This window comes from Eumetopias jubatus, unplaced genomic scaffold, assembly GCF_037043125.1.
Source record: "Eumetopias jubatus isolate StellerSeaLion01/CBP00866 unplaced genomic scaffold, mEumJub1_p1.0 scaffold_9, whole genome shotgun sequence".
Classification (NCBI taxonomy): Eukaryota; Metazoa; Chordata; class Mammalia; order Carnivora; family Otariidae; genus Eumetopias; species Eumetopias jubatus.
Genome location: NW_028274815.1, coordinates 51,689,945 through 51,707,560, shown reverse-complemented (window position 1 = coordinate 51,707,560; position 17,616 = coordinate 51,689,945). Strand labels below are relative to the sequence as shown.

General features: G+C 56.3%; 1 protein-coding gene across 15 annotated transcripts in view; it reads left to right on the top strand.

The window, feature by feature from the left end:
- Window positions 1-17,616, top strand: part of DYSF (dysferlin) — a 205,166-nt gene that overhangs the window by 117,648 nt on the left and 69,902 nt on the right. For all 15 annotated transcript variants that reach the window (XM_028116262.2, XM_028116258.2, XM_028116260.2 and 12 more), the window contains 6 exons: window positions 164-257; window positions 792-869; window positions 8,810-8,991; window positions 11,886-12,026; window positions 12,876-12,905; window positions 14,300-14,329. In XM_028116262.2, the coding sequence (XP_027972063.1) occupies window positions 164-257; window positions 792-869; window positions 8,810-8,991; window positions 11,886-12,026; window positions 12,876-12,905; window positions 14,300-14,329 (555 nt within the window). The remainder of the gene's footprint in view (window positions 1-163; window positions 258-791; window positions 870-8,809; window positions 8,992-11,885; window positions 12,027-12,875; window positions 12,906-14,299; window positions 14,330-17,616) is intronic.

Below are 17,616 nucleotides of genomic sequence, written 5' to 3'. Positions count from 1 at the left end.
TGCCACCCTAGAGTAAAATTAGAGGCTGATGGCCCAGCTCTCAGCAGCTGAGGAGTGTTGTCTAGAGGTCTCCTGACCCGGGCACCTAACTCTCTGCGCCCGTCTCCCCGGCGCCCCCCGGCTCTGAGGTCAGGATGGGTCATGACCAGCTCTGTGTCTCTAGGGCGGCGTGGTAGATGACAGGAGTGAAGATTCCATGTCCGTGTCCACCTTGAACTTTGGCGTGAACAGACCCACGATTTCCTGCATCTTTGATTGTAAGTGATGCTTGGAGGTGTCTATAAGGGTGATGTGAACGGGTGTATAACCTTATGCTTGTTTGTATGGGGTTATATGGTCAGGTGTCTATGGGGGGCTAGGGAGAATTGAGTCTACGTGCTTTGTGGTGGGTCAGTGTCTTTTGTAGGGGTGTGTATGTGCACACATGCATTTGTGTGCACATGCACACATCCATCTATGTGAGGCGTATGCATCAATTCTCTGCTTCTGATCAGGCGTTCAAGGCCCTGTGCATTCTGGCCGCCCCCATCATTTATTTGGCTTCTCCTCCATCCCTTTCTCCCCAGCTTTCACCAGGCCCAAGGACACGACACTCAGGTGTCTACCTTTGAGCTGTGGTCTGTTCTGATCCTGTGAGCGGCTCACTCCTACAGAGTGTGACACGTGCCATTTCTATGGCTCAGACCCTTCATCTATTGCCCTTGCTAGGGTAGACTCTCCCCTCGCCCCAGCGGCAGCTCTTAGCCACTCCGAACCCCTCACTTGGCGTCTCTGTTTCTTCCTTGGTGCAGATGGGAACCGTTACCACCTACGCTGCTATATGTACCAGGCTCGGGACCTGCCCTCGATGGACAAGGACTCTTTTTCTGGTAGGTGGGAGGGGAGTCAGAGACCAGGGATTGAGAGCTGGCTGCTGAGCCAACAGTCCTTCGGGAACGTGGCCCAGGCTTCTCCTGTGGTGGGAGCTGTGGCTGTGTTTGTGGGATTTGTGGAGGTGGCTGGCTTTGCCAGGGTCACTGTGCTTTCTGGTTCTCAGGTGGCCTGCTTGACCCTTCTGCAGGGTCTGGCTTTGTTGACCATCATCTCCTTCTGAAAGCCCCTCTGGCCTTGACCCCCAGGATACTTCTCTCTCTGGGGTCTCCTGCAGCCTCCTGCTCCGGCTCGGGGGTCCCCAGCCCTCTAAGTCAGATGGTCCTGATGGTCTGTCTGTGTCCCCTTCTCCGGGCACTGAGGTGCCCTCACCTACCCTGGCTCCATGGACCACCCATGTCAGAGAAGCTTCCAGGCCTTTAGTTCATGGAGCCCCTCAAGTCCAGCCATGTTTTAGGCATCTCCCCCTGGATGCCTCACCGACTCCTCAGTTCCTCCTGTCCAAAAGGAACTCCTTGTGTCCCTCCTCCCCCGACCCAGGCCTCCCCTCCTTGCCTACCTTGGTCCTGGCGTCTCATTAGCAGGTGTCTATTGTCTCTCAGTTTGGAAACTATCAGTCATCCAGTCCTGTGGATTCTGGCTTCTGAATCTCTCTTGGAGATGTTCCTGAGAACTGGCCTCGCCCCTTCTCATGTCCTGGCCCCCCTCACCTTCCGTACTGCCTCAGAGAGATCTGGCCATGTCACTACTCTGATTTCCAAAGTAGACCCTGGGAGAGAAATCCCCAGCTCTCAGCCTGGCAGACAGCTCCTTTGTGGATCGGAGGTCCTCCTGTGGACCTTGCCAGGTGCATCTTTCCCTAGTTCGCCTCTAACCACTAGTTCTGGCCTCACCAACTTTTGTCAATGTTTGTGGAGCTCTTCCTGGCCTTTGTACTCAGTGTTCTCTCTGCCTAGAATGCATTCCCTCCCTATTTTTAACCCAGCAAACTCCTACTCATTCTTTAAGACCCAGCCCAGATGCTCCGACTCCGCCCCAAGCCCAGATGGTTGGTCCTTCCTTGACACTTGGCCAGCGCCCCACCAACACCTCTCTCAGAGCCCTGACCACTGCGCAGATCAATTGCTATCTGTCTTTCCCACTATGACTGTGAGCTCCTCCAGGAAGGGGCTTTGTTTTGCCCTTGAACCTGCACTTGGTCTAAAGAACGAACACTGACTGAGTGCTCACTCTGAGCCCGGGCATTTTACTGGCCTTGGTGCATGTGACCCTTATATCTCTCCTGTGAGGTAGGAGCTTCACGTCCACATTTTACAGGTGAGGAGACGGAGACACAGATAGCTTAACTAAATTGCTTGAGGCCCAATAGCTGACAAGTGACATACCACCCTCCAAGTGCTTGCTACTTACTTGAGTAGAAGTGAATTCTTCTGTGACAGTGACCTTCTGTTCCTAGGATGGCACTGTAGGTCATAGCCACCTGCCTGTCCTCCTCTGGGCCCTGCTCCTCCCCAACATGGGGGACCACCCTCATGCCTCACCCCCAGCAGCTGTGTTTCCCCTGCATTCTCTCCTCCCAGTGACCTGTTTTCCAGCCCTGGGCGGCCAGGCACACGGTAGATGGAGCAATTTCTCTTCTGTGCTTTGGGTCCTGACAGCACCCTCTGAAAAGCATATGCAAAACCCACACGCAGGGATTGGTGGGCCAGGGGTGGAAATGTGCACCTGGCCCTTGCTGGGAACCTGTCAGAATGCTTGCTGACCATTGGAATGTATGCCCAGAGACAAGAGGTGGACTCATCCACAGCCTTGCTTCTTCCTTGGTGGGGCATGAGAGGTAGGGGTGCAGGCGGCGGGCTTGTGTGGGCACGTGGTGAGGAGTGGGGGTCCTTTGTCCTCCTTGGGCTGGGCTGGCCGAGGATGCTGCAGGGAGAGAGCCCCCCCTAAGGAACCCATGCTGGGAGGCGGCACGCACCCCCGGGGACCACAGGCAGGGTCAGCCTGGCACTGGCCTGCGGGAGATGTCACACTTTCCATCCCAGCCCCACCCCCTCCCCCAGATAAACATCCCTTGAGCTTTGAGGGCACTGCCCAGGGCTTCCTCAGAGGCCGCTGGCTTCTGAATGAAAGGCCTGATTGACCAGCTGCCAACATGGGTGAACCTATAAAACCCAGAGTGTTTATTTTCACTCCCAAACCCTAAACCAAAGCAATTTCTCCCCTGGCACTGACCCTGGGGCGGCTGGCGGCTGGAGCCTGTGCGTGGCCACCGGCTGGCACTTTTCAGAGGAAACTCATGTGTGAATGCGGAATGTCTGGGGCCAGGGGAGGGTCTAGCACGGCGTCTGTTGCTGGTATCATCCTCCAGCCTGCCTGCTGAGTGTCTGGGGCAGGGAGGGCTCTCTTCCAGAAGGTGCTCCTTTGACTCTGACCTGTGATGCTCTGGGCCTTTCCTGCAGCGGTGGGCTCCCATGGCCCCGAGCTGTGCTCCTCACTTGTCCCCTGAGGGGTGGGTCTTGGGGCTGCCCAAAGGCTGGGGCCATGTCTGCTTCCTTCTCTCTGGCCAAGGGTTTGGGGGGGGGGGGCGGGACACACAAGACCTGCCTAGGAAACACTTGTTGAATAATATTAAACTCAGGCAGGAAAGGGAGGCTTGTGGAGATGTTCTGTCCAGGCTGCCTGAGGGCTCTGCCTCAGGTGCGGTTTGAATATATAGCCAGCCTCAATTCTCCAGACACTGGAAGGATGTGTGTGGCTTGTGGTTGTGAGGCTGCGTGGCCTGGGTAGCAATTAGGCATTACAAAATGTAAATTGATGCTTGATTCAAATGACTTCTCTTTGATACTGGGTTGGGGTTGCCCCTACTCGGTGAGCATCCATAGTATGCACTGAATTCCGTTTGAATGGAAAAGATATGATGCTGGAGGACTTAGAAATCACTGTATGTCCTCCACACTGTATCTAATGGGCAGCGTCGATTCCTCAAACCACAGTCTGAGCTGAGCCGCTCTTTATTGGAGACTGATATTTCTTAAAGGAAATCAGGAAGGAACCTGTCTGCTTTGCCAAACCGTTCCCCAGGGCATTCTGCTTTGCTCCCTCCTCTAGCTGGGCGCCAGAGCTGTGGTTTGAGGGAAACACAGGCTCTGCTTACAGAGCTCCCATTAAGACGGACAACCCGTGGGCAGCTCTGTTGTGAGGTTGCTACATATGGGAAGACGGCCCTTAGCTTGGGGGAGTCAGAAACTCCTCTTGGAGGGTCCCACAGGTCAGTGGGCTCAGGGGGCCTGCCTTGGTTAACCAAGTAAATGAGAGGCGGTAAGTAGACTAGATGCCAAGTTACTAATTTACCAGAGTGGGGTATCTGTTAAGACAGCAGAAGGTCCTGTGCCCTCTTCATTGCCTTCATGGTTCCTGGGAGATCAAAGATGTGTGCCAGGAAGGTGGCCCTGAGAGGTGTTACTCCAGGGCAGGCCACAGTGAGGTCACCTCAGTGGGGAGAGTGCTTTAGTTTTCACCCCGATCCAGACTCTGTCTTGGGTGGGGCTGGGGAGCTCTTGCTTTGGGGCTTACTACGTCTGGACTCTAGTTGTGGCCCACTCCCTCTTGAAGCATGCCTTTCTATTAAGGTTGGCTCTGGCTGGGGGGAATTCTCCCGTTGAGCTCATGGATATGTTTTCCAAAGTGCATTGGAGGCTTGTGAAATGCTCCACTTGAACAGGGTTCCTGAGCACGGGAGACTGGGGAACACTGCACGCTTCCAGATTTACAATGCACAATGGCATTGAGAGGCTTTGGAATGGCTACAGGAAAGGAGCCTGTTTGACTTGTTTAAGCACTCACTAGCTCCCCAGAGAACTCACGTTTACTAAGCACACATTTTGGGCAACACTGATCTGTAGGATTCAGTCCAGATTGCTCAGCTCGGATCTGGGACTTTTGTGAGCTGCCCTATCTCCTCCTCCCTCTTTCATCCCCACTGCCCTGGGTGCTCCCTTCTTTCCCTCAGCCAGACCAACTACTTGCTGTTTCCCAAAAGCCCATGCTCTTTGGTGTCTTTGTGCATGCCGTGCTAGATGTCTAGCGTGCCCCCTTTCCCTTGGTGTGCCTTGGTTACTCCTCATTCTGGAGACTCAGGGTAGGAGACCTCCTTTGGGATGACTGACTTGATACCGCCAGGCTCCGTGGGGTATCCCCCACCCCCAGCACCTTATTCATTCCCTGAGTAGGTTGCACATCACCTTGGATTATAACTGCCCTATAGTTACCATTTCCAACCAGTGGTCATGATCTTAAGAGCCTAGATTGCATCTTCTTCATTTTCATATCCCTAGTGCTGTGATTACCCATCACGTGCTGGTCAGTCAGTAATTACAGAGTGAATGAATGCTGGATTACAAATAATGCTGGAGTGAACATCTCTGCACATATAGCTTTTTGGCTAATTTGGATGATTCCCAGGAATATAGGAAGCAAGGTATAAACATTTTTATGTTTTTTTAGGGCATACTGCCCAGTTGCTTTCCTGAATTGCTTCCAACAATAAAGGAGAGTACCTATTTCATCAAATATTTGCCAACACTGGGTTTTATAATTCCAAACAATTTTTCTTACTTTAATAGGAAAAATTGCTATATTATAGTTTTCATTTGCACTACTCCCCTCTCTCTTAAGGGTTCTTTCCCAAAGAGCATGGCATGGTGGAAGGAGCACTAGACTGGGAGTCAGGGGGGGTCTAGCCCTGGTCACATGTGAGCATGGGCTAGTAACTTTGTCTTCATGGGGCACAGCTCTTTCTTCTGATGAGTGGGATGATGCTACCTGCCCTGTCTCCTATCCCGGTGGTCTGAGCTGAGAAGGTGGGAGGGCCTAGGAGGAGGGCTTAGTGTATTGTTAAGATCTGGGAAGGCTCTAGGAAGGTCTGAGCAGCACAGCTCAGGTGCAGGGCTCTAGGTCCAGCAAAAGAACCACCTGCCTGGGGCCTCTCGAGGTGATGGCATCCCATAGAACCATGTGTGTTCACAGCTGGAGCTGCCTAGGGCCGCTAATGGTCCTCAGAGAGCTCCAGTCCAGCCACTTTCCACTTCAGCTCTGTGTGGCTTGGTGGGTGAGGCTCAAAGGCCAGTGCTGCCCCTCTTCTATGAGAGTGGCCCTGGGAAGAGTGCTAGGCTGGAGTGGACAGAGAAGAACCAGCCCCTTACCTTCCCCTCCACCTCTCCTTGGGATCGGCTTCTCCCTCCTTGTGGCTTTCCTGGAAGAGGGATGTGTCTGTGCGTTTGTCTGGCTTTCCCTCATCTGACCACCTTGCTTCAGCAACACCCCCGCCCCCCTTGTTTCTTTTTTTTTTGGAGGGGCTGGGCCCTGTGGGGGGAGAAGCCGGGCCCCAGCACACAGTAGCCCAGTGTCTGAGGCCCCAGGCCTCCAGGCCTGCTCTTTACAATGCCTTTGTTGTGTGTTTTTTCCTCCCATGGGCGGGCGGGGCGCGTGTGTGGGTCTGGGTGATTTTTGTTTGAAAGCCACCCCCTCCCCGTTCCCCCAGCGCTGAGCTCATTGCTTGGGCTGCTGGGGCTGCTGGAAGGAGTCGGCTTGGGGTGGGGGCAGCGTGGGGGGTGCTGCCAACACCAATACAGCGTGCGCGGCCGCTACAATGTGCAATTGTGATCTTTGTGTAAACGCGCTCGGTCTGGGGCCCTTGCGCTTATAAAAATAAAGCGTTGGGAAGCATGGGGGGTTGGAACAAAAGGGGCTTTTTCGCCGGCTCTCTAATATGGTTTTATTTATCGGAACGCGCCCTCTTTCCCTTACTGGAACCAGGGAGAGGTTCTCTGCCGAGCTTGGAGCTGATGGTATCACAGCCAGACAGTTTCATTAAATGCACAGACGCCGTTGGGCCCTGCCAGGGGCAAGAGGGGAAGTGCTTGGGGCCAGCCCTACCAGGGCTGGTAAATGGAAGGGGGAGCCCCGTGTCAGGGAGGTTTCCACCAGGTGGGGGTGGCAAGACGGGTGGGCATGTCTCCTCTGCCCCTTTCCCTGTCAAGGGCCTTGCATTGCCCTCTTCCTACCCCCCGAGTCAGGTTCCGAATCGGATTCCTTCAGGAAGCCCTCCAGGATTGACTGTACTGTGGCTTTTGTGCCCGAAGGCTGGTTCCATGCTGGTGGCTACCTCCTGTTAGCCAAACCCAACATTATTCAGCCATTGAGTGCCCATAGCATCTGCCTCCTAGCTTAGATCTCCCCCACCCTTAAAATTAGCCATTGGCCAACAATCAGAATCTTGGACCCTACTCACCCCATCTCTTGATGGGAATCCTCCCCAACCTTCCTGCCTCTTCTAGGGTCACTCTCCATCACCTCCTGTACAATGGCCGTAGTGTGCTATTTGGTCTCCTTTAGGCCAAAGAACCATCCCGCTCCCCTCCCTTTGTGAGGAAGTGCTGTCTCCCCATCCCAGTCCCAGGATTACAGTTGGACATCCTAGCACCGGACCTCTAGCGCTGAGGGTCTAGGGTCTAGGGTCCAATGGGGGTTAGGGCACAGCTGGGGCTAAACTGAGAGGCTGGAGGAGGCAGGGTGCTGCAGGCTGGAGCGGAGGCCAAAGGTGGAGGGCATGTGTGAGGGCAGTTGGGCTCAGCCCTCCCAGACATCTAGCATCCAGCCGCCAGCTTCCTGCATCTCCGGACTTGCTTGTCCTTTAGCATCTGGCACTGTGAGTCTTACAAAATGACAGCAAACTGGACCCTGCCCCCACTCTGATATCCTCTTGGCAAAGTTAGAGGAGCCCCTCCTCTAAGCCCTTTGCCCCTGTCCCAGATTACATGCACTCAGTTCCATAGGCCTTTCTCCTGCACTGGTTCCCCAAGTGTGGCCCTGGAGGACAGCTCCCGTGCCGTCTGGGAACTTGTTAGAAATGCAAATTCTCAGGCCCCACCCCAGACCTGATGAACACGTCTCTGGGGGTGGGGCCCCGCAGTCTGGGTAAGCCTTCCAGGTGATTCTGCTGCATGCTCACATTTGAGAGCCACGGCCCTCGAATCTCCTCTAGTGACACTAACTTCCCTTTGGGAGCAGGTGGGGGGAATGACTAGTGGGTGGGCTCCCCCCCTCCCCCCAGGCGTGGCTGGGGCAGGCAGGCTGCACAACGGTTTGGGGCAGCAAGGAGCTGTGGGGATCTTGGGAATCCTGTCACATGACCCACTGCTGAACAGTCTGGAGTCCGTGGGCTTCCCTCTGGTGCCCTCGACCATCCGAGCACCACCATTTCCACCAGAATCCCTGGAGAGGCCTCAGAACTGGTCCTGCTCCCTCTGGGCTGTTTGTTGTCCCTGTGGCTGCCGGTGTGGGCTTGCTGAAAGGCAGGCCCAGGCATCCCAGTCTGAGCGCACAGCACCTCTGCTGTACTCGCCCTTCCTCAAGGAAGATAGACCCCCCTCTCACATGCCACTGCGACTTAGTCACTCTTCAAAGCACTGATCACAATTGTAGTTTTATGGTTGCTTGTACGGACTAGGGTGTTGCTCCAATTGTATTCTCAGCCCCTAGCACCTAGCTCTTGGCCTGGCATGCAGAAAGCACTCAATTAATGCTTGCTGGGTGAATGAATGAACGCACCATCTGGGCACCCACTTCGTCTAGCAGGACCTGGCCCCCAGTGGCCAGCCCAGGAAGTAGCCCAGAGCCTGCTCTCCTGGGCCTCAGTTCTTTGGAGATCTTTGGATCTCTGGGCCCACTCTCCGGGGCCTCGGCTCCATTTCTCCACTGTGGCCCACCAGCTGGCCTTAGAGAGGGCTGGGGCTGGGTGGGAGGGGGGCACTGGGGAAACGGGCTCCGACCTGTAGATTGTTGCTCCAGAGCAGGAGCCACGGCTCTGCTCCAGCTCTGTGGCCCACATGACTCCTGAGCAGACAACTCTCATGGTCTCTGCTGTGTCCTGCCCCCCCAGACCCCTATGCCATAGTGTCCTTCCTGCACCAGAGCCAGAAGACGGTGGTGGTGAAGAACACTCTGAACCCCACCTGGGACCAGACGCTCATCTTCTATGAGATTGAGATCTTCGGGGAGCCAGCCAGCATCGCCGAGCATCCGCCCAGCATTGTGGTGGAGCTGTATGACCATGACACCTACGTGAGTCAGCCTGCCTTCCTCCCTCGGCCCCTGGCGGCCCACGCCCTCCAAGAGCCGGGGCGTGGCGGGTTGGGGGGAGCCCCACGGGGAGGGCCTGGCCTCTCCCCTGACCCCACAGGCTACGGAGCCTTTAAAACTATTCTAGAGCAATTAAAAAGGGATTGCTCACACATGTGCTGTGCTTGCGGCAGGGAGAGGGGATGGAGCTGTGGGTCAGGGTTTCTCTGCCTCTAACTTGCTTCTGAGACCCCAGGCCAGGAGCCCTCTCTCCCCATCTGAGAGCTGCATCAAATCCACAGTGATCGAGTGCTCATGTGCTGGGCGGAGTGGCTGGCACTTGGCATTCCCCGTGCAGATGGGAGCCGAAAAGGCCCCGCCGAGCAGAGACCCCTCTGGCTGCACAGGCAGGGCCCTCGTCCAGAGCTGTCCAGCAGAACCTCCAGTCGTGCCAGCCAAGCTCCGTTGCTGTGCTGTTCAGAATGGGAGCCACCCACCACAGGTGGCCGTCGAGCAGCTGAAAAGTGGCTGGTGCAACCAAGAAACTCCATTTTCATTTTTAGTCTTTTTTTTAATGTTTTTTTTTATTTATTTATTCATGAGAGTCAGAGAGAGAGAGAGAGAGACAGAGGCAGAGGTAGAAGCAGGCTCCCCGCCTAGGGGGGAGCCCGATGCGGGACTCGATCCCAGGACCCTGGGATCATGACCTGAGCCGAAGGCAGACGCTTAACCATCTGAGCCACCCAGGTGCCCCATTTTTAGTCTTGATTAATTAAATTTTATATGTGAATGGCCTCAGGTACTGGACAGCACAGCTCTAGAAGATGGCCAGGAGGGAGAGATATCCCGGGGCTGGCACTTGGGGGAAGACTGTGGGGAAGACCCAGGCCCTGAAGGAAACATGATTGGGGTGTTAGGGCCAGGCAGAGGGGTGTTCCAGCACAGCATGGGGCAGGGGGAGACTGAGGAGAGCCGAGGGCAGGCTGGGAAGGAGGAGAAAGGGGTACAAGGCCAGGGGAGAAGGGGAGTAGGGGATCGAGCAACATTTTGAAAAGAAGAGAGAAGGGAGAGACTGGGTTGGCTGACAGATGTTTGGCAGAGCGGCCCGGCCTGGGTTGGGTGGGGTGGCAGTGGATAAAAGGGGAGGAGCAGGGTTTGGAAGATGTTTCCAGAAAGAGTTGCCATGGCTGGGTGGCAGGTGCTCTGGGAAGGTGTGGTAACTAGGGGGTAGGGCAAAGTGATGCTATTTAGGGTGTCCCACCAGGTGGAGGGGGCCAGCTGGCGGTGGGCAATGGCAGGCCTGAGCCGGAGAGGCCCACCTAAGAGCTCCTCCCTTGGCTCTGGGAGGGGTATGAGTACTTGCAGCAAGAGTCTATTTGGGACTGTCTGGGGAAGAGCACAGGGCCTGGCACATTTGGGGCAGGAAGAAGAGGGAGGCAGGAGGACTAGAATGTGCTGGGCCAGGGGACTAGGCAGGGGAGCAGGTGCAAGTGCTAATACTGGGGGTTGGGGGCAGGAGGCTGGCAAGCACACCGTCTTTCTTCCAGGAGCATCCCACCTCCTCTTTTGCAAGTGTTGCTCTGACCCTGTCTCTCTCCAGCAGGCCAGGGTCTAAGAGGGATCCCAGGGGGAGAAGAGCCATGGCTTCTTCTGAGTTGTTGAGCTCCAGGGTCCTGGGGGAGAGCAGAGGCGGTGTGCATTGTTAACCTAGTCAGATGACTCTGTACCTATTGGCAAACACCCATTGCTTTGAGCTCCTCCTGCTGGCCTGGCTGCCCAGGCTCCCTTCCCCACCACCTCTCCATGACCCGCAACTAATGGGGCAATACCCGGGCCAGAGGGGCGTCCGGGACCTCTCCCAGCACCATTCTGCTGTCCACACTGAGTGGTTGATGCTGGACTCTCACCTGCTGTGTAGGCATTCATGCAGGAGCTGCTGGCCACTGTGGAGTGGCCCTTGGGGACATCCCCAGCAGTGGCGTGACGCAGACACTGGTCCCTTCCAGTTCTGCCCAGGTCTCTCCAGATGAGGGCCTTGGGTAACGCACCGGGGCTTGGAAGGCCTGCAGCACCATCTGGCCGAGACCCCGGTCCTGCCGCTGCCCCCTTGGGGAAGCTAATCACAAGGCTGGAGTCGCAGGCCAGTGAGGTCACGGGGCCCATGCCAAAGGGCCACACTTGGGCAGGGCTGTGGGGGATGGCAGAGATGGGCAGAGGGCAGGGCGGCTGGGGGAAGTGGCCCATGTGAGGGCCAGGGACTGAAAGGGCAGCAGAGGCCAGCCGACTGGAGTAGGGGCTGTGCGGAGAGAATGAAGCAGGGCAGGAGAGGCCAGCGGGCGCCAGGGAGGGGACTTCCATGCCAGAGGAGATGTGGGCTCTATCCTCCAGGGAGTGGGAGCCATGGAAGGTGCCTGAGCAGAGGAATGATAAAATCAAAACATCATTTTAACAAGACTCATTGAATTTGATGAGTGATCACATTTTCCCCAGCTAGAAAGTTGGAGGATTTAAAGGAGACGCAAAACCCTTGGAAACCTCAAACACCTCCTGTGCTGAGGGGGTTTAGGGAAATGCTAGGGGGCTATCACTGTGGTCTCAAAGAAGCTCAGAGCCTGATTAAATTCAATCAAGGTGAAGGCTAGTTAGACATACAGAGGGATTTTTGACCACGATGGGAATTCAAATCTAGCAATGGTGGTCGGAGGTCACTTGCATGTTGTCCCCACATTCTTCTAAGGGGGGGGTGCAGAGTGCAGCATTCTGCCCCAGGGGGCTGCCCTGACTCCTGAGTCCCTTTCTAGTTCAGATGGCCAGATATAGTTCTGGTGATTACTCTGAGGCCACCCGGAGCCCTGGACCAGGAGATGCTGACTCTTCTTTCTCCATGCCTGGTCTAGGGTGCAGATGAGTTTATGGGACGCTGCATATGTCAGCCCAGTCTGGAACGGATACCCCAGCTGGCCTGGTTCCCGCTGATTAGGGGCAGTCAGCCGGCAGGCGAGCTGCTGGCCTCTTTTGAGCTCATCCAGAGAGAGAAGGTGAGGCTGGTTCATATCCAGATCCAGGAGGCCTAGGCAGGGAGTACATCCATAGTGGGGGGAAAATGGGGGGCACAGGGAGGGGATGCCCCAGTGGAGGAGAAGGGACTGCAATATATCCTTCTTCCCTGACTGGGGGTCTGCAGTCAGTGGGGAACACTGAACAGCTACCCACTGTCAGGCCTCCTGCTGAGGGTTGGCTTTGCCCATCTTTTCTGAACCCCAAATCATAACACGCTCTCGCTATTAAGGAGAGTGTTGGAATCTGGACTGTGCTAGAATGCCTGAATCCTTCTGGTCATTGGCTATATTTTTCCCTGGGTCATACCTTGAAGTGGTTTCTGGAAGTCAGACCTCTGTGATCTGGTTTGGGGGGGCTTAAGTGTGGTAGGGGCATCTCCACGGACAGGTACAGGCAGGACCTCTGTTCTAGTCCTGCCTCTGCCATGGCCTAGCTGCGTGACCCAGGGCCAGCCACTTCCCTGCTCTGAAATAGGGCATTTGGGTTTACAGCCATCTCTCCAAACTTGCTCTTACTGTGGTGTGAACCTCCATAGGTAGGCCAGATAGAAATGGGGCTACTCCGGGTGAGGTGTCTGGAGTGGGGCATCACATACCACCAACTCGGCTTCCCTTTGCAGTCGCCCACCACCTCCAGTTTCCTCTGAAGAGTCCCTAGGCCTCCAGGGAATAGAGTCTGCAAACCCCTGCACTGTCTGATCACTGATGCATTCCATGAGTGTCATTTTATGGTGGGAAATGTGTTTGCCTGGCCAGGGCAGAAAGCAGGGATGCTGGGGCTTTGGGTGACAGGCACCTGACCAAAGCTCTCTTTTTTCTGCACCCTAGCCGGCCATTCACCATATTCCTGGTTTTGAGGTAAGTCTTTCTCTTACCTTTTCTTCTTTAACTGATTGCCGTCCTCCTGGCTTGCAGCACCCCCACCCTACCCCGGACTAGGAAGGGTGATCAGGCATACACCATCACCATCCTGCCTTCAAGCAGAGGAAGGACCATGGGGCAGAGTGAACAGGGGCTGGGGTCCCTGTGCAGCTCTGGCCTTTCCTGCCCTTCTTCCCTGAGAAGTCCAAGAATCACAGGCTCTCAGAATGAAATGACATCATGGCCGCCCAGACCAGCGTCCCTCAGCAGGGTGGCCTATTAGAATCCCTTGGGCAGCTTGAGAAATCACTAGTGCTCAGGCTGCACCACAGACCAAACAAAATACCACCTCTTTGGGGAGTGACCCAGGCCCTGGTGGCCTTCGATGCTGCCCCGGGGATTTTAAGGTGCAGCTGGGACTGAAAACTGCTGGCGTGTGGTAGGAAATGCTGCGTCTTGGGCCCCACTTCAAACCAAATGAAGCTCACCCTGAGGGCACCAGGCAGCCCCCCCCCCCCGGGTATGCATGAGCCCTCCAGGGTCTCGGAGGCATGCTCAGTCCCCAAGTTCTTCTCCAGCTCCTGGTTTCCACCGTGACCTGGTTTTCCTCCCTCTGCTAGTGGTGGGGACTTCATTCCCTGCTCCCTGTTCCCCTTTCTTCTCGTGGGGGTAGAAAATGCAGACCCTTTCCTGGCACCCCTGCTAATTTGATTCAGGAAGTACCCTTCTCCGTCAGGCTCAGCTGCAGCTTGAAGTGGTCATTCAGGCTGTGTTTAGATGCCTTCCCCCTTACGAGGCAGCCTGCACAATTTCCAGAGGCCCTCCTTTGCTCCCGGCCCCCCACTCCACCCTCTGCTTCTCCCCCGCTCCCAGCCCTGGCTTGTCTCCCCCTCTCTCTCCTGTCCAGTCCAAGCTCCTGCTCTCGGGCCTGCCAGCCTCTGGGGATCCGGGTTGTTTCTCCTTGCCCTTCCCAGGTCCATGTGCTCCAGCAGAAACAGCAGCTTGGGCGGGGGCGGGGGTTCAGGCCTGGCTGCTTCCTGGGGCTGCTGTGCAGGGTCTAGGACCCTTCCCACCACCTGTCACTTCCCTTTCTCCCGTCCCCTCCAGAGACGCCTGGGCTCTAGGTTTATGCTTTGGCCTCTCCCACCAGCCTCCGCATCGACACCCCATCATACGTTCCTTCTCAGGAGCCATGTGGAAGGCCTGGCTGGAAGCACCTCGCCCTGACCCTTGATGGGAGGCGGTTTCTGTTGGCTTCTCTGAGGGTGACATTTGGTGTGCTGATCTCTGCCCCAGCCTAGTGCTCCTTGTCACTAATGCTAAACTTTTACCCCCCCCCCCCCCGCCCCCGCCGATCTCCTGGACATGGAACATCCCATGGTGCGCCCTAGGTGCAGGATACATCGGGAATCCTGGACGAGGTGAGCTGAACCCTTGTAGCTGTGACCTGTGGCTGGGGATGCGTGGGCAGGGACAGAGGGAAGGAGAAGGCCCGCCTCTGGGCAAGTGCCCCAGAGCCATCTGGATTCCTGGTGCCCCAATGGGCATCTGCCATTTAGGGACCTGACTGGATTTCATTCCCCACACTCTGTGCAGACCCAGGGCTGCCTGGGGTATATCCTGGCGTGATTCTGGCCCCAGACGGCTTGCTGCCCTGTTGGAGGCCGGATTCACCCAGACCTCCTGGCAGAAATAGAGCCTCGTCTGGCTGAGTACCAGGTGGTGTGTTTTCAAGAATAAAATGTTCTTAAGGGGCCAGAGTAGTCAAGGAAGGCTTTCTGGTGAAGGTAGCATTAGCCAGACACTGTTGTAGGAATATGGGGAACGTGCCTTTGGCTGAGGGGGCCAAGCACCAGTTTAGGGCCTGGCTGCTTTAGGGGCCGGTGGGGTTGGGGATTCCTAGGTTCTGGAAGAAGATTAGGGTTTGCTTCCAGAGGAAGTAAGGCTATATCCTTTGCCATGAGGGATGAGGAGCACGTTCCCCTATGGCCTTCTGCACATCTCTGAGCAGGTCCTCAGAAGGGAGCAGGGGCTGAGGCCTGGGCAGGGAGACAGGAAGGAGAACCCTGGTCAGATGGGTTGGGAAAAGGGCAGCCACTTCCTGCCATCAGGGAATCCCCAGGCTGGGAGTGGACACCATTTGACATTTTCAGTGCAATTTGGACTTGAAGTGCAGGGTCAGGATGTGGGATCCACAGGCCCCGCGCCCCTTACCTCACTTCCTTTTGCTCCCAGACCGAGGTGGGGTCCGCCAAGTGAGCTGGCCATAATTGCGCCTGACAGGCAGCCTCCTGCTTCTGGCCACAGTTGCGAAAGACTGCCGATTTGGAAAGGGGAGCAGAGTCCTGTCCAGGGAAGCAGCGCGGAGCCCTTTCTCTTGATTGAGAGCACTTTGTGGCCAAAACCCACAGCCTGCTCTGAAGAAGACCCAGCCTAGGGATGAGTTATTAAAAAAAGTTAAAGTCCTTAATAACTGGATTTGTAATATGTAGCAGTGAAGGTTCAGATTCCGAGAGCAGGGATCTGGCTGTGGTCTCATTGTCAGGAAGCAAATCAAAATTTGCCGCTTTGGGGCCAGACCCCGTAGAGGGCCAAGTGTCCTGCTGCAGAGCCAGCCAAGCCACAAACTGAGGTGGGGTATGGGTCTGCAGGGCCAGAGGAGAGCACTTCTTGGGGGTCTGCTGGGCACGGGGCGGGGCTGAGTCAGCAGGTTCAAAGCGTCCGAGGCCCAGCAGGAATGAATGGAGTAACAGCCGGTCTAGGGAATGACCCCAAAAGATGATCTTGTGGACCCCTTCATTCTCAGGGGCCCCGAACCCAGACCTGGGGCTCCATGGCTGGGCCACTTTCCGTGTACTTGAAGGCTAAGCCTCATGCTGAGGCCGGGGTCCTATGTCGTTTCCAGAATCCCCAGGGACAGGTCAGTCCAGCTGCCCTGTGGGGCCTGCAGGAAGCCCGAGGCCTTAGCAGGAGTCTTCCGTCTTTGCTGTGGCCAAGCTCCTGCCTCGTATCTCCCCCCGCCCCCGCTTGGCCCCCTCCAGGCTCCTAGCCCGGTTCCCGTGAAGAGTGCACAAGCTCTCCCTGAGGGCTGTGAGAAGGCACGCTGGCAGCTTCGATTCTGGGCCGCTGGCCACGGGAGCCTTCAAAAGTCTGGGAGCAGACAGGGCAGATGGGTTTGTTAGGAAGCTGTGTGGCCGCTGGCGGGTGTGGGTGGGAGTGCTAGGGGCAGGTAAGAGGCTTCTGTGACTCTAAAGGATGGTTTAGGGGTGGCCTTTCTGGTGGGGAGTGCCGAGTGCCTCTGGCCAGTGTATCCCATGCCTGTGTGGGAGACAGAGTGTCCGGGAATAACATCTGCCCTTGCTGTGCTGATGGCTCCCAGAGCGGATGGAGGACCGTGGGGATGGCTTCCCGGAAGAGGTGACACTGAGCTAGCATCTGAAGGCGGGAATGGCAGAAGGGGCTGCGGGGGGGGGGGGGGCACTAGGTGGCAGTGTCTTGGGCTGGGACCAGTTTGTTGGGTGACATGATTTCCCCTCCCCCCAGGCTTTATGCCCGTCTGGGGCAGTCCTCTCTGGGAGCTCCGGTGGGGGGAATCGGGACTCTTGCCTTGTGTCTTTGAGGCTTTGGTGACGTCTGGGAGACCTGGGTCCTTTCCGAGAGCATGGATGAGGGGAGGACTTCCTTCCCCAGCTGCCCAGCCTGTCTTTCTGTCAGGGTAGAGGAAGAATCTCCCCCCTTCCTGAGCCTTGTTCTCCTTCTCCTCTTCCGCTCTCCCTTCCTGTTTCCCTCTTCCTCGGTTTGCTCCTTGGCCTCCGGCTCCTTCTCTCCCTCCTTCTCCCCGCCTCTTCTGAGCCCTCCGTCTCGTTTCTTTTCCTTTTTGTCTGGAGAACAAAGGCGGTCCGTGCTGCCAAGGGGAAGGAGTTCAAAGAAATTGCAATTTTAGATTTCCTGAGAAACTGGAGAGTGTGCACATGCACGTGTGAGTGTGTGCGAGTGTGCACACGCGCAAGAACACACACACATGCGTGCACACGCACACACCCACACACCCACACCCACACCCACAAGGGCAGCAGAAGGAGCGATGGCTGTTTCCTTAACAACTGGGGGCCCCTGAAGATGTGGAGCATGTGCAGAAGGAGATCCCACCTGGGGACCTGGGGACGCTGTAGGCAGGAGCTGGGGCTTGCAGACCTGACCATTGAAGGGGGCGTGGTTCGGGGCATTACCCTTGGTTCTGCTGCTTCTGTCTTGCTGCAGGGCAGGCAGGGGTTGCCCTGGCGGAAGGGACTGCAGCTCCACGGCTGTTTTTGCGGAGGGCTCAGGGGGCCAACCAGATGTCACTCTATCCCCTTCCAAATCCAGGGTATGGCTCTTAGTCTGAGGTGTACACAAGGTACTCTCCCGCACCCCCAGATCCACTAGAAGGAAAATTTTGGTGTTTTGCAATCAGGAAAATAAACCCAGTGGTCCCCCCATCCCCCTTTCCCTCCCCCAAGGCCTTAATTTAAAACACTGTTTTTCCTGGGAAGTGTAATTAGAGCAACATGTTGTTCCTAACGAGCTGGGTGGGGCAGGCAGACAATGGAGCCCTCCCAGCACGCCTGGCTGCCCCCGCCTGCAGCTCCTCAAGGAGCCAGGATCTGAAGGTCCAGAGGGTCCTCTGATTGTACCCTGCTGGGGGAGGTGGGGGTCTGTGGGGCTACTG